Below are 14,131 nucleotides of genomic sequence, written 5' to 3' on the forward strand. Positions count from 1 at the left end.
GATTAGCTTCCAGTGAGTATTCCTCAGTCACTTCAAGAACCCTTCTTTATGGTTCTGGTAAGTGGCATTCTGTATTAATCTGCAAGATTTTTAATTTTTTTTATCATCCTGTGTATTGTTGAAGACTTTCTCAAAACAGTAACACCTGTAATGGTAGACCAGCGTGTGTTTGTTTTGATACTGGTTCTATTACCTGATGTAGGTTTTTGCAGTAGCATGTAATGAGCTTATCATCCACTTGAACATAACACTACTTAGGTTTTCATCTTAAAAGATGCTGGCCAAACAGCCTTCTCCGGCTATATTCACATCCATGAAAATCACAATGGCTGGAAGAATTCTAATACCTTCAAGTATAATGCAGCTTTATATATGTTATGAAAGCTTACATGAGTTTTTGAGTTAAATGTTCTGAACAGATTCCAGTCTGATCTGCAGGATTCTCCTTACAAGAGTTTTGCTAGGCTTAGTTATTTGCAGTTTAGTTTTCATGTGACATTTTTATACTGTATTTACTGCTGAAAGGGTTAGACTTACTGCATCAACTTTTGACTTCAGAAGTATTAGTCTTTCATCAGCAGCCTGTGGATCTTGTGCCCACATCAGGGGACGAACCTTTTTCTACTCCTAACAATCTTTTTTATATGTATCCCATGTCTGTCACTCCTGCTTGCATGTTATGAAGACTATTGATCTTGAGCAGTTCCTGATGGAGATAATTGCTACTAAACTATGAGTATAAACTAGTTGTTACTGTTTTTTTCCTTTTGTTTGCCTATTGTAAAGAATTTCAAAAGTAGTAATTTGAGTGCTGTATGAAAATGCATCATAAAAACAAAAAATAGATGAAAGCCTTGTGTTTCTACTGAGGGTTCAATAAGACATGACTTTTTTTTCTCTGAATAAAAGAAACATTTACAATAAAAGCAGTTAATTTAAACAAAAAGCATCCCATGGATGTGATGTAGTCTCTATAAATGACGAGGAACTTGACCATTGCAGAAATAGTATAATGAGGTTGGGGTCATATGGCATGTTAGATGGCCTTTTTTTGGCTGGTGGATTTAGCTTGAGTCTTAGGTACAGACTACAGTTACAATAACAAGAGTCAACAGTCCTGAATTTAATAACAACAAAAATCAATGAAGCAGTCACCATAAAATGTGTAGGCAATTTTCTCAGGTTCTAGCAGTCTGAATCAGACTCTCATATTTGTACATCATAAATGCATCATATCATATATGTAGTGTTCCATGAAAGAAATCAATGCAGAAATCACAATTGCATGTGAAATCAAATGCTTCAGAAAGTGAAGAATGTTTGTTCCATATTAGATGTTTCGAAGTGTCTCCTTATTTTTAGTATTGGGAGTGGCTGTGTGTAGTGTGTGCAGAATGAAAGAAACAAACCGAGGATGCTGTATATTTATATTAGAAAGCTAATGCTGCCTACAAACACAGGTTTAAAAAAAATACCCTTTAAAGTCATTACTTAACTAACTAAAATGCCAAAAAAAAAAAAAAAAGAAAAGCTTTTGCATGTGAATATGTATATAACTTTTTCAAGACAATTACCTGCTTAGGTGGCTGTTGTATGCATCCTCGCTTGCCCTCCCTTCCCTAAAGCATAACAGACTAGAGAACTGCTGGTTTTTTATTTTTGAATTTTTCGGTGGGTAAGATGGGATGATGGTCAACATTTACTTAGGTTTCTGTCTTTTTTTAAAAAAAAATGTTCTTAACCTATTCAAAGAACGTCTCATTTAATAAAAGGAATGGACATTTCTAAGAAAAAGGAAGGTTGAGGTTAGACTTTACTTTTGCTTCAAACATAGAGAGATTTGATGAATTCATGGGAAAATCTTATTATAAAATGAGTTTATTGGAATTATTGAGAAATCTGACTTGGGCACTCTGCCCAAACTTTGTTTTGAGGAGTGTATTTTGATGGCTTGAGGTATCTATTACCTGGTCTGCACTACTGTCTATTAGGCCATGTTCCTGCATTGCATATTGGTAATGACACAAATGTGGCCTTAACTTAGTGAATTAAAGACTGAGGCTTTTAACAGTCTGCTCTGTGGGAGGTTGACTTTTTCAAACTGCATATGCAACTTTTTTTCTGGTCCCTCACACAGTAGGTAGATACAGTTACACATCTGTTCTGAGCTACATCATAGGTGACGGGCAGCCCATTGTGATGAGCCTTGCTTCCGCGCTGTCCTGCATAACGTGCCTGAGGTCGCTGTACTCAGGGTAGCTGTGATCTGCCTGTTCCAACAGTAACAGAGAAGGTATGGAAAAAGAAGCGTGTAAGGGGCAGGGGAGGGCTAGATTTTTCTATATCTCCTTTGTTTTTCCTGCTCCCAGGAAATGTTTCGCTCCTCCCAATTTGTCCTGAATGGCATTAGATTTTAATAGGTGTCTTGGAAAATGTGATTCCTGCCCTCTTAAAGAATTTTGCGCTTACCTGCCAAAGTGAAGTTTCTCTTTGGGACAGAGAATGTATTTGTATATTACTCCATGAAACAGGCACACTTGAATTGCAGGAAAGCTTCGTTCATTTAGCAGCAGGAGTGCAGAGAGAACAGATCCTTCAAGGGACAATACTTGTATAAAATGCAATCTTTTCTCTGTACAACACTTAAGAAAATGGGGTTCTGCCACCTTACCAATGCTAAGAAATATGTCTAGTTTAAGCTCTTAATATATGTTGTAATAATTGAAAAAGATCCTTTTAGAATAGAAGCAGCAGGCAAAATGAAATATAGCATCTGGCAAAGCAGTCTTCAGGGGGTGGTTGGAGGTGTAAAACCCAACTTAAACCTGCTGTTTAATTGCTATGAATGACTCAGGGATTTTTAAAAGTATTTTTTATCCATAATACCCTTTTTGGACCAACTTTTCAAAATGTTTTTTTTTTCAAAGCATCTTTCTTTGATGTTAGAAGGACTGAAGAACTCAGTAAGCCAAAGTAGAGTTCTATTGAAAACTTCCAAAAAATTTTAATTCTTCAGTCCTGATTCTGTCCACTATACCTGGATTAAAACACTCACTTAAGTGCTCCTTCAAGGTGTTAAGTATCCAGCTCTGGGACACTTAAGAGGTTGTATTTATATACTTTTTTGGCTAGTCTGTTAACAAGATGCATCTCTTTATGCTCTCTTAAATGAGTAGTTCCTTCAAAGTAACATTGCCAAAATGTTTTACTGGGTTTGGCTGCCTCCTTAATTAGGGGGAGAGGGAGCAGAGCATTTGCTCTGTGCAGCAATCTACTGTCATGTTTCTTCTAATCTATAAATACAAAGTTAAAGGAGTGATAGAAGTTTCTGCGTGTACTCGCATACCTTATCACTGTTGGTTTTATTACAGTAATGCTGCAAGAAGTAATTGGCGTTCATCTAGTACGGAACTATGTGATATTGATACTGCTTCATAGCATCAATTCAAGTGAGTTTTGCAAGGAGAAAAGCATTTTCATAGAAGAAGCAAGTAATTTTCCTAGCAGGAATTAAAGTTACAAATTTTGTTGTCTTGCAGTGATTGAAAAATACTGAAAAACATTAATTTTTTTCACTGGAGCAGGTGGGGAGACAGTGATGTAACTGCTAGTGTGAGCTTTGCTGGTCACACTCCTGTTATGCGTTAATATGAGTACCTGTTTTGACGTGAATTTGGTTCAGCCTTCTCAAATGCTTCTTTTCTGCAGAGAAGACGTGGCACTGAAAAACCAAGTTCTGCTCCAGGAGAAATGGTGGATTTACGTACTTGGGGTTCTTGTTGCTCCCAGGTGGAGCATTGCCCCAAAAAATGAAGTTGTTTGAATACCCTAGTTTTTGGTTAGGCTATGGTCTCACTCGTGTTCACAAGGAATTATAAAATCATGAAATGTCTTTTAATAAACTCTGCCACTGAAAGTTATTAAAGAGAGTTCCTTTGGCTAAGTTTCCCCTAAAAGAAAAAGGCAAGAAAACTGGAATTCTGAGTTTTTTGTGCATTATGGAATGGTTGATTGCCAGGGAGTCCCACTGTGATTTGCACTTGTGCTTTAATGAAAAAGAGGTAGAGTGAGACAACAAGGCTTACGGATAATACATTCTTCAGACTAGTGTAGATGAAAGACGATTGAGAAGTCCCACAGCAACAAATCACTAGTTTAGGAAAATACTCCACTAGTGTTATATTCATGGGTGTTTTGCTCTTTTCTATGCATCCACCACTATCTGAAACGAGATAATAGGATAGATGCCTGTCTGGTTGTACCTGATAAAGCTGCCATCTGTAATTTTTTTTTTCCTGTGTTTTGGCTGGGATCTGATCTTGATCTAAAGGCCAAAAGTTCTGCTTGCATACAGGAGAGAAATACATCTACAGCTATAACATAGAATTTTCCCATAACCTGCACCTTCTATCTGAACAGTAGTGCTTTTTCTCTTGACAATTTCCGCATGAATTGATTCCTTAATTTAAATTTCACAGCTTTAGTTCTTTACTCATTGTGGTTCATAAAGCAATTTGAAGTAATATAATTGACTACAACAAAAAGACATCTATGCTTAACCTTGCTAGCCATCAGTAGTCACAATTCATAATGACTATAAATGCCTTCATAATGAAAGATAATCAGTATGAAAATGTCATTCCATTTAATTAATTATGGATATTTTGATGGTAATGAGCTAATCATTATGAGCTTTCAGGTTTTACATCACCAACTCATCAAGTTTTAGAAAAAAGTGAAGTGGTGCCCAGCAAACTTAAAATGAAACTGAAAGATGCATCTGAAGCTATTTTAAATTTCTTCAGGCCAGTGAGTAAGTGCCACTTCGTCACTGTAGCACTACTTCCCTCTTCCTCTACTACTGATTTGCTTCCACTACAGCCTCCCACCCCCTTACCTATCAGCATTTAGTGTATTTAAAACCGCCAGTTTGACACTGTAAAACTCACCAGGTCTCATCAAAAAAATATTAAATGCCCCTTTGGAATGATCATAAATTTGCTTCCATTGCATTGCCTATAAAAACCATTCATCATCAGTGTTGTGCACTTTGGAGCATCCACCTTCCCTACCCTTTTCGCATCCAATGTGAACTACTTTTTTTTCTCCTTGTGTAAACACGAGAATAAATGTTCTGTATGTCCTAAGCGGGAGATGGATTTTACTCAGTAATAGTCTTTTCCACTCCTGGCTCAGGAAGAATTCAGGGCCATTAGCTTAGGCTGAACAGCTCACCTTTTGGACTGCTGAAGTTAATTAACGAGAGCTTCATTATTTGAGAAAATTATTGAGAAGGAAATCAAAATGGAATATATTCATTAATATCACCAAAAAAGATAAAATCCGTGATTACAGAGAGAGCTTGGCATGTACAAAAATTAAGTCAAGCCTGACTCCATAATTGTTTCATGGACAAATAGAAGGCAGAGATACCACTCTTCACTTAATATATAGCTGATTAGTAATAACGATGAAGATACACTGTTGTTACTAACTAGGCCTAAATAAACACAGGTCTTTTGAAGTGCCTGACCCCACATTTAATTAAATCTGACTACCAGTGATGTCTATGATAAAAGTGCGACTGACAGTGCAGCCAATCTTGGGAGTGGTGTTGGAAGCAAATGATGTTTTGCAGCTTCTGTGACAGTGTCACATCAGAGTTGTAATACCAAGTTTTACAGGTGTTACTGTTTTTGTTTATAAGTGTTTTAAAATATAGCCCTTCCCACAGAAGATCTCATGATTATTAATAAATCTATTATTAAATAGAAAGCTTTAAATATTGTATGCTGTGTTCAATAACTGGACTGGATATATTAGGTTTTTGTTCCTAATAGCTGCTTTTAGAAACATGCAATTAGTGCTAAACAGAGAGATGGCTAACTGTAATACATTGTATGCTGAGCCCTTCAGAAAACACAAGGTATTTTAATGTCTGTGTGTTTTTCTTAAATTAGAAACAGTCCATTCAGAAAACAGTTTCTTTCCCCTTTACAAACCTAAATACAAAAAAAAGGCACAATGTAGTTAACAAACATTTACAAAAACTGATTGTAACTGAAATAAAGCCAATTATTTAAGATCTCGTATGACATGATTTTAGCTTTTCTCTTGGTTTTAATATAAAGGCTGATTAACTTCTGTGAGCAAATTTCCATGAAAGTCAATGACGCTACTTTTCTAGCAGACTTACTCTTTCAAAACATACTAGGGACATAAAAATTATAACCTTCCTTTACCTGCATATAGTTCCTGGAACAGAAATCTCACATTTTACTTCTTTTAAAGCCTGCCGTCACAAAGAAAAAGGCACCTTGGTTCCTTGTGCTGTAGGAGGGAGCATTAACAGAACTGAGTGCTTGGAAAATAAATGTTGCCCTTCCAAAGACAGACATGAACTGGCATGTTATGTCCCATTTAAAGACAGTAAGTATACTTCTGTAAATTGTTGCCTCATAGCCATATGCTTCTTCTAGTCAAACAATGTGATTTTCATTTGTTTCTTCCTTTAGTTTTTCAGGTCACCAATCTCTTCAAAGTAAGTGTGAGCTAGCATTTATTTCTGCATATAAATGCAGAAAACAATTCATTGATAAAGAATTGTCTGAATTGTTTGTCAACCTCAACACAAGCAAAGAACATAAGATGAAATACAAACAGATATAACTATGTAGGTTAGTACAAAGAACGGAGTGAAGGCTTTATTTGTGGAAAGGGTGTGTGAGGAGTTTAATCCAAAGAAGCGACTCGATGAAAGTGCTATGAAGAAAAGTTGAAGGAACTGTATGTACTTAATCTGCTGAAGAGGAGGCTAGATGGTTGTTTAATAGCTATAAAGACTGTTTTGAAGGGCAATAACTAAGATGAGGGAGCCAATCTCTTTGGTAGATGATGTAACATGGGGGAATTGTCACTAATTGATGCTTGGAAAATTCACCTTGTGTACTAGGGAAAAAAAAATCATTACAACAGTAGTGAACCTCTAGAACAAGTCATCAGAAAGATGATGGGGTCACCTTCCTTTAAGGTTTTTCAGGGTTGGCCAAAGACACAGGTTACTTGACATAACAGTGATGATAATCCTGTATTAATCTTATTATGGATCCCACCTTTGCACATAACTCCATGGTAAACTCTGCTTCACTAAAAGGGTTGAATCCAACTTGAATTTTAGTCATTTTTTTCCTGTTTGTACAGCTTTTTAGAAACTGTTGTTGCTTTTCATTGCGAATTTGCTTCAATAAACTGAAAGATGTGGAAAGTTAGAGGCTCTTGTTAGACACAATCAGTGAGTTTGGAAGGGACCTATCAAGATCATACAGCTCCAACTGCCCCTGCTCAAGGAAGGTCAGCTACAGCAGGTTTCCAGGAAACCTCGAATTTTGTCTACCCAAACACTGAATATGTCCAAGGATGGAGACTTCACAGCCCCTGTGGGCAACCTGTTCCTGTGTGTACTTTTAGAATCCTCACAATTAAAAATAAATAAAAATTCCATCTTGTGCTCAGATGGAATTTTGTGTTTTAATTTGTCCTTTGTCTCTTGTCCTGACACTAGACACATCCCACATCCTACAGTTTTCAGTTAAGAACAATGACAAAACAATGTCAAAATATTCAAATGATCCTTGCATACTTTTTAGAGACTTTAACAAGAACAGAGATAAATGTTATCTCATTTTTCCAACATAGCAATTCCTTTTATTTTGTTTTATTTTCTCCTATTTAGGAGAAATTTCTTTCTCCTAAAGAAAAAGTAGTTAGGCATTGGAGCAGGTTTCCCAGGGAGGTGGTGGAGTCACCATCCCTGGGGGTATTTAAGGAAAGGTTGGGTGTGGTACTTAGGGACATGGTTTATAGGGTAATATTAGGGGTAGGGGGACGGTTGGACCAGATGATCGTGGAGGTCTTTTCCAACCTTAATGATTCTATGATATATGAAATCCTAAGAATTCTCTTTCTGCTTGTTTGCACTTGCCCAGAAGCAAGCAGAGGTAAGGACTAAACTTTGAAATTTCTCCTGTAGTTGAACAGCACCATGTTCCAGTGCTAGGGCAGCTGTAACTATTATGCTACTTTTGATAGAAGAAAGTACCACTGAGTGTGAGGCCATCAGAATCTGTTAGGAGCACACTAAAGGAAAAAAATGTTTTAATAATCATTTCTCAGCTGGGCTTTTATATTATGTATAAAAGACTCTTAACTACAGTGAGAAGAAAAACTATACAGTGAAAATTGTAGTTGTTTTACTCATAGTTAAGACATACTCGAGCAAATTGTAAAGTTGGATCTCCTTATTCAGTTGTGACTGCTTGATTCCCCATTCCACTTGAGCTTTTATGGTTTGGAAGTAAACATCAAGGACTGACTATTTTACCAAATTATTTGTTCATAGATTAATTAGCTACTTGAATGCTCCAGGATGTACAACATATGTCCAAAGAAAATACAAACATTTACTGCCCTGGGAGCACATGCTGTTTGCCTCATAGCAATCTGTTGACAAAATAGGAGCACTTAACAGACATTAGACTCATGGCTGTTGCATTTCTGTTAGATGGTTACAGGCTACACACTTGAATGGTTCTTATTTGGGAATCTTGTCTTGAACTTCAGTAGGAATAAAAGGAGGCTTTTAGAAAATGCTACAAAAGGTTTGAAATGAAATAAATAGCCTTAATTTGCATGATTTTGTCTCCATTTTTTTAAAAAGCTCTGTAGTCCTATAAAGGACTCTGATTTTGCACACCCTGGGGTTACTCAACACTTGCTTCTGAACTAATCAAATAGTTGGGCTGCTTGAACTCCGGTGGTCAAATTTAAGAGTTGATCTTTCCTATGTCAATGCATTTCTAGGACCTGCTGTTTTCTGTTAAGTTGCTGGCTGAAATACATTTGTGACTGTCTTAGAGGCTAATCTCTGTCATTTCTCTCAGTATATTATCTTGCAATGATTTATAATTAATGAAAACTTCTGACTCTACAGATCTGCAACTGACATTTCGACTGTTTGTGCTTGGGGCAGTAGGATTTTTTATTTTGGGGTGTCTGCCATCGTGTTGCTGTGTCTGTTTGCAAAGGAGGTAAGCATTAGTGCACGACCAAACCAAATTTATGATATATCACCTCTAAAGGCAGAAAACATGGACGACTGACATGTTTAAAGCCAGTGAGGGGAGAAAAAAAATGGAGGAAAAAGGCAAGAAGCTAATGTGCCAACATAAAAAGTCCTATTCTGAAGCTACATAAAACATAGTTGATTTGGCTTGAGGAAAAGAAGTGTGCTAGTGTCCCAGTAGTCCTTCTAAAGATCAAGTTATAAAGAACTTGGACTTGATCTTACTTCCCTTGCCTGGGAAGCTGCATGTAGGACATGAAAGCATGCTGCCTTCAGGCTTACAGAGAAGCTTCCACTTCAAGGCCCGAATGGGGCGGGACTTCAGCAGTAGGGCCTGAACCTGAGTGCCTGTAGGAAGTGGATCCCAGCCTGGGCAGATATGCTGAGGTATGGAAGGCCAGGCTTTTGCTCCCTTTCTTCTCCAATTTTCTGTACAGTCTCTCTCTCTCAGTCATTCATCTCTTTGGCAGGAAGGGAACACCAACTACCAGTTGCAATCAAAAAAGGTGGTAAATGAGATTGAAGAGCAAAGAAAGCTATAGGGCTGCTTACGACGCTATATCCTGTGCTACCCAAAATATGTTCCAAAACCAAGAACATCAATTAAAATAAAAAAGGGGGAAAGATTTGAGGAAAAGTTCATCTCACTTCATACCATAGATTTAAACAGAAACAAATGAGAACTTCCAGCCACTTGCCAGCTCTCTAAACCACAGGGGAAAGGGAGACAAAAATTGTTCTTACCGCTATCTCCAAAGATATTTCTTCAAGAGTGACATTGTGTCTGGGATACAATTGACTGCTACAGAGGGAATGACATGTACAGGGGTTAATTATCTGAAAGATAATAGGGAAGAAATTAATGAGAAAAGGCAACTTGTAAAGAACAAGAAGTATAAATACGTTTCTGTGTGGGTTTAACACAGAACTATGCAGTAAGATGGAGTAACATGATGGAGGGACAAAATAGTAGGCCTTAGCAGACAGAGAGATGGGCGAGGGGTATTCTTCAGATAAAAGTGAGTGAATGGTCTGTAATGCTGCCAGCATGCAGTGAGGTGGTGCTGGTTGTCTTTTTTCATTGATGTGTAGGGCACATTACAGCCCATATGTACTATGCAAGCAGTTCAGTGTTTGATTCTGCACAGAGTTTTGGCATGCATATACACTCTTACAATAATGGGGGGAACATAAACTCCACAGTATCAAAATCCTTAAACTGAGATGGAATGTATTAACATAATTGTGCTTTACTTTTCTAAAGTGGTGGTTCATATTGTATGGCTAATGCTATAGCTTGGTTAATATGACAGAATTGTCTTTTTCTGTGAAGGTGTTTTTTTTTTTTTTTCCCCCAAGTGTTAAATTTTTGCTTTACTGAGATGTTAGTAGGCTGTGTGGGATCACGTACATGCACGTACACACACACACAGACTTTACTAATGCGGCTGCTTAGCAGATGGCTATTTGCTATGGAGTTCCACATTTAGACAAAGCCTGCTGTGAAAATCTCCACGTTACATCTTACCCTGTGCTCAACAGCTGATGTTCAGCATACAGATAGCTACACTGAGTCATCAGTGACTCTGAAAACGAGAGGCAAAGAATTAACATGAAATTATCATAAATTTTCTGGAAAACAAATTAATATGTATTTGTTTTTAGAGAATTTACATTAATGTTTAAATGATGATTTCTGTGTTTTTTCATAGCCAGTGAAACTAGGAATATTGCTGTTCTGCTATGACTTGTTTATTGTTTTGTTGTTTTTTTAATGCGGTGATTAACCAGATGCTAAATGGTTTTAATTTCCAACATCATATATTTGAGTTGTAGGAAAGAAGCAGTCCTATAACATGGTAACTTTGATCAGGTTTTACCAGTTTTAGGGTGATAGAAGATGTGGCTTTGAAAAGGATTTGGTTAAAGAGCATAGAACCTTTTGTGTGAATGGAAATTCTTTTGTTTTCATTAACAATGCTGGATGGTCATTGTTGAGAGGCTCCTAAGTACAATGCAAAAATTGTTCTGCAATGAGCATGCACAAGAGTACAAAGTGCTCTCTAGAATTACCAAGAAATAAGAGGTCTTTTGCTAATAAAACATATGATTGATTAATTCCACTGTGCTGCTTGTAGAGCAAATTCCAAGGTTTCACATACGAGTTTGTATTGAGAGGGAGAGAAAGAGAGGCAAAAGAGCGAGACTCCAATCTGGGGTGACTATCTATGGAAGGTCTTTGCAGGCATCTGTGCTGTGTTGCTAGAGGTGGCTTTGTCTAGAGATGCCCAGGACTAGATGTGGCAAGGCTAAGAGAACCTATATGTAGGAACATAGAATTCCTGTAAAATTTTGAAGGGAACTACTAATTTTCTTTCCAAGGCTGAGTTACAATAGCAAAGTTTTGTGGCTAATGGCAGTCTGAATACTCCTCCCTTTGCCACAGCCCTGGTAAATTCCCAAATTAGCAAGGCTGGGTTACTTACATATCCTCACTGATGACCTGTGTATTTTGTCTCTTTTCAGTGTTATTTTTTATACAGAAAGCAGTATCTACATGAGCTAATTCTGCTCGTGCCCTGGCAGTTCCTCGTGTGTTATCAGCATAATGGCTCTTGACACATTCTCTGATGTTTTTGCTATGCCTGTAACTGTATTATCCTATCTTCTTTCTCTGTTCTGTCAGTATCTTTTTTCATTAACATCCACAAGCCATGATGAGTACTATAAGATAGAGAAGGGAAGGAAAAGATGTGCACTTAACTGATGCTGTATTTGAGTAATATTGTGTAGCTTTTTAAAACAGAGTAAGATTTATTAAAGTCTTCATTTTCTTCTGCTGAAATTCCCTAGTACAGCTGTGGGAAGCAGGCTTTTGATTTTGGTTGATTACTTACTTGAGAATTTTCTGGTAATGGTTGCATTGTTAGGAATCAGCAGGTCAACTGAAATTCATGAAGAAAATGTCGGAGATAGGAAAAACTTATCAAAGTGCTTTTCCTAGCCTTTTCACTGTACATTCTATTTGTGAAATCTTGTGATGGCCCCTGAAATCAACTGTATTTGACTTTTTCGTCACTGGAGGTAGAATTTTGCAGCTAAAGTCTAGGTGATCTTCTCTAAATTCTTTCTGTGGAAGTCAACCAATTTCTGCTGTTGTTTTAATATGTTGCAGTCCATGTGTCAATCCTTTACGAAGGGCAAACAAAAAAATAGAGAAAATTGTGCAGAAGAAAAGAGCACGTAGTGAAGATATGCATAGGTTGTTACCGGATTAACTTAAAGACTCTGAGGACCATAAACACAAGAAAAAGGTAAACTAAATTTGGTGTGTTTCTTTGTTCTTTCAGTTTAGTATTGTTATCTGCCTATCGATTCTATATAGAGTACTAGATGTGCAGAACTAAATGCCTGCTAGCTTCCCAGTCTAGTAGACTGTCAAAAAGGCAGTGTTTATCAGGGGTCACCCTCGGTTTCTGTTGCGGGACAAGTAATGAAGCTGCAGGAATTTGATTCCTGTCCTAGGATGCTGAATGAGAGCAGAGCAAGTGATGAACAATATTACAGTCCTAGGTCAAAGTCCTAGCAGACTGTGTTGCTGGAGACAAGGATCCATTTGCAGGCACTGAGAAATCTTTCCTATGGAAAGGGGTATTTTATGCTGACTTTTTCACATAGTTTTGCATCCTACCATTATTACTTAACGCTGAACTGCAGTTGACTGCTGAAATAAATGTAATCTGGGAATTAAATGCTATTTACTGTTCCAAACAGTAGCCTGCTGAAAGTGACAATCAAATTTAAAAAAAAAAAAAAGTGTCAATGAGGTCATTAGGTAGTTAAGGAAATATTTCAGTGAGATTTGACTGAATTCATTTGGCATTGATTTAACAAAATTGTAAAGATGTCCATAAATCCAGTAATCTAGTTATACTGATATATAGGTTTCTTTTTTATTGTTTTTTTTGCTCTCTTTTGGTGTAGAGGAGCACCCACCTGATTTTAAAGACCTCAAGCAGGAGAAGGACACCAGGATTACTTGAGTATGCTCTAGAAAATGAGATGCTTTGTTTTAGTATCAAAGTAATACAATGTTGTCAACCCTTGATAATGCTATTGATTTTGTATTAGAAGTTGTTCATTTCTATTTCTTCATATTCATTCCATATCTCCTGTATGAAAAATATGTTAATACTGAAAGGCAAAAAGTGCTCGTGGCAATTCCTGAATGCCACTCTTCTCTTATTAATACAACATCCCTATGGAGGGATATGAAGATACCAGTTAAGTGCCTGTCATAGTTTAGAGGTCAGTCTTAGAGTATTATCTGGATTAAGAAGAGACAGTCGTCATTCATTAATTCGGTACTGAGTGGCAAGCTTACTGTGTTCCAATATTGGATACCATTGTAGCACAGCAATGCTACTCTTACTGAGGAGAACAACTAATTATTTACCAGGCTGCAGAGGATTTAGGAAATCTGTGGTTGGGCAGTTCCTTTAAAGACATACTGGGCAAAAATGTGAAGAACTTCAGGAAACTGTAGTAGCATTTCTGCTGGCATTTTCTGCCCCTGGCATATCACTGCACCACAGAACTTCCTTTGATCTTCAGGTGACTTGTCTCCCAAGGTAGGTGACTTCAAAATGTAATTTTGAAAATTACTCCCTGTAGAGTAACACACACAAATTAAACACCCCCCCCCCCCCCCCCCCCCCCCCCCCCCCCCCCCCCCCCCCCAAAAAAAAATAACAGTTTTGAACAGATGAGTATAAAATAAGAGTAAGCATCTAAAATGTCAACAGGAATCAGTATCACAACAGTAATGCAGTCACTGGTCCCTTTTCCTTGGGTCTGTGAAATCCGTGCAGTAGAATTTCCAAGAGCTACAACTGTGAGGAATGGATCTTTACTCATAAGCTGGAGAATAAATGCTATTAGTGATTCTCATGAACTATGTACTTACAGAATTCCCTATTTCATAACATTTTTAGTTTTGTTAAATAAAAA

At 37.3% G+C, this 14,131-nt stretch overlaps 1 protein-coding gene across 1 annotated transcript; it reads left to right on the forward strand.

Annotated features, from left to right (window-relative positions):
* The first annotated feature begins 1,948 nt into the window (after positions 1–1,948).
* FMR1NB (FMR1 neighbor) lies at positions 1,949–13,229 on the forward strand. The gene is made up of 7 exons (XM_040572812.1): positions 1,949–2,293; positions 3,372–3,449; positions 4,700–4,813; positions 6,292–6,429; positions 8,990–9,086; positions 12,297–12,435; positions 13,106–13,229. Exons 2-6 carry the CDS (start codon positions 3,374–3,376, stop codon positions 12,397–12,399), a joined length of 528 nt encoding a protein of 175 aa, XP_040428746.1. The 5' UTR covers positions 1,949–2,293; positions 3,372–3,373; the 3' UTR covers positions 12,400–12,435; positions 13,106–13,229.
* Positions 13,230–14,131: the final 902 nt, after the last annotated feature.

This window comes from Cygnus olor, chromosome 13 (genome assembly GCF_009769625.2).
Source record: "Cygnus olor isolate bCygOlo1 chromosome 13, bCygOlo1.pri.v2, whole genome shotgun sequence".
Taxonomy (NCBI): Eukaryota; Metazoa; Chordata; class Aves; order Anseriformes; family Anatidae; genus Cygnus; species Cygnus olor.

What these genes read in the sequence shown, in the direction of transcription:
- FMR1NB (XM_040572812.1), top strand. Translation starts at nt 3,374, where the DNA reads ATGCTGCAAGAAGTAATTGGCGTTCATCTAGTACGGAACTATGTGATA. An exon ending in AAATTTCTTCAGGCCAGTGA is followed by an intron (nt 4,814 to 6,291) that starts GTAAGTGCCACT and finishes CTTCTTTTAAAG; the next exon opens with CCTGCCGTCACAAAGAAAAA. An exon ending in TTATGTCCCATTTAAAGACA is followed by an intron (nt 6,430 to 8,989) that starts GTAAGTATACTT and finishes CTGACTCTACAG; the next exon opens with ATCTGCAACTGACATTTCGA.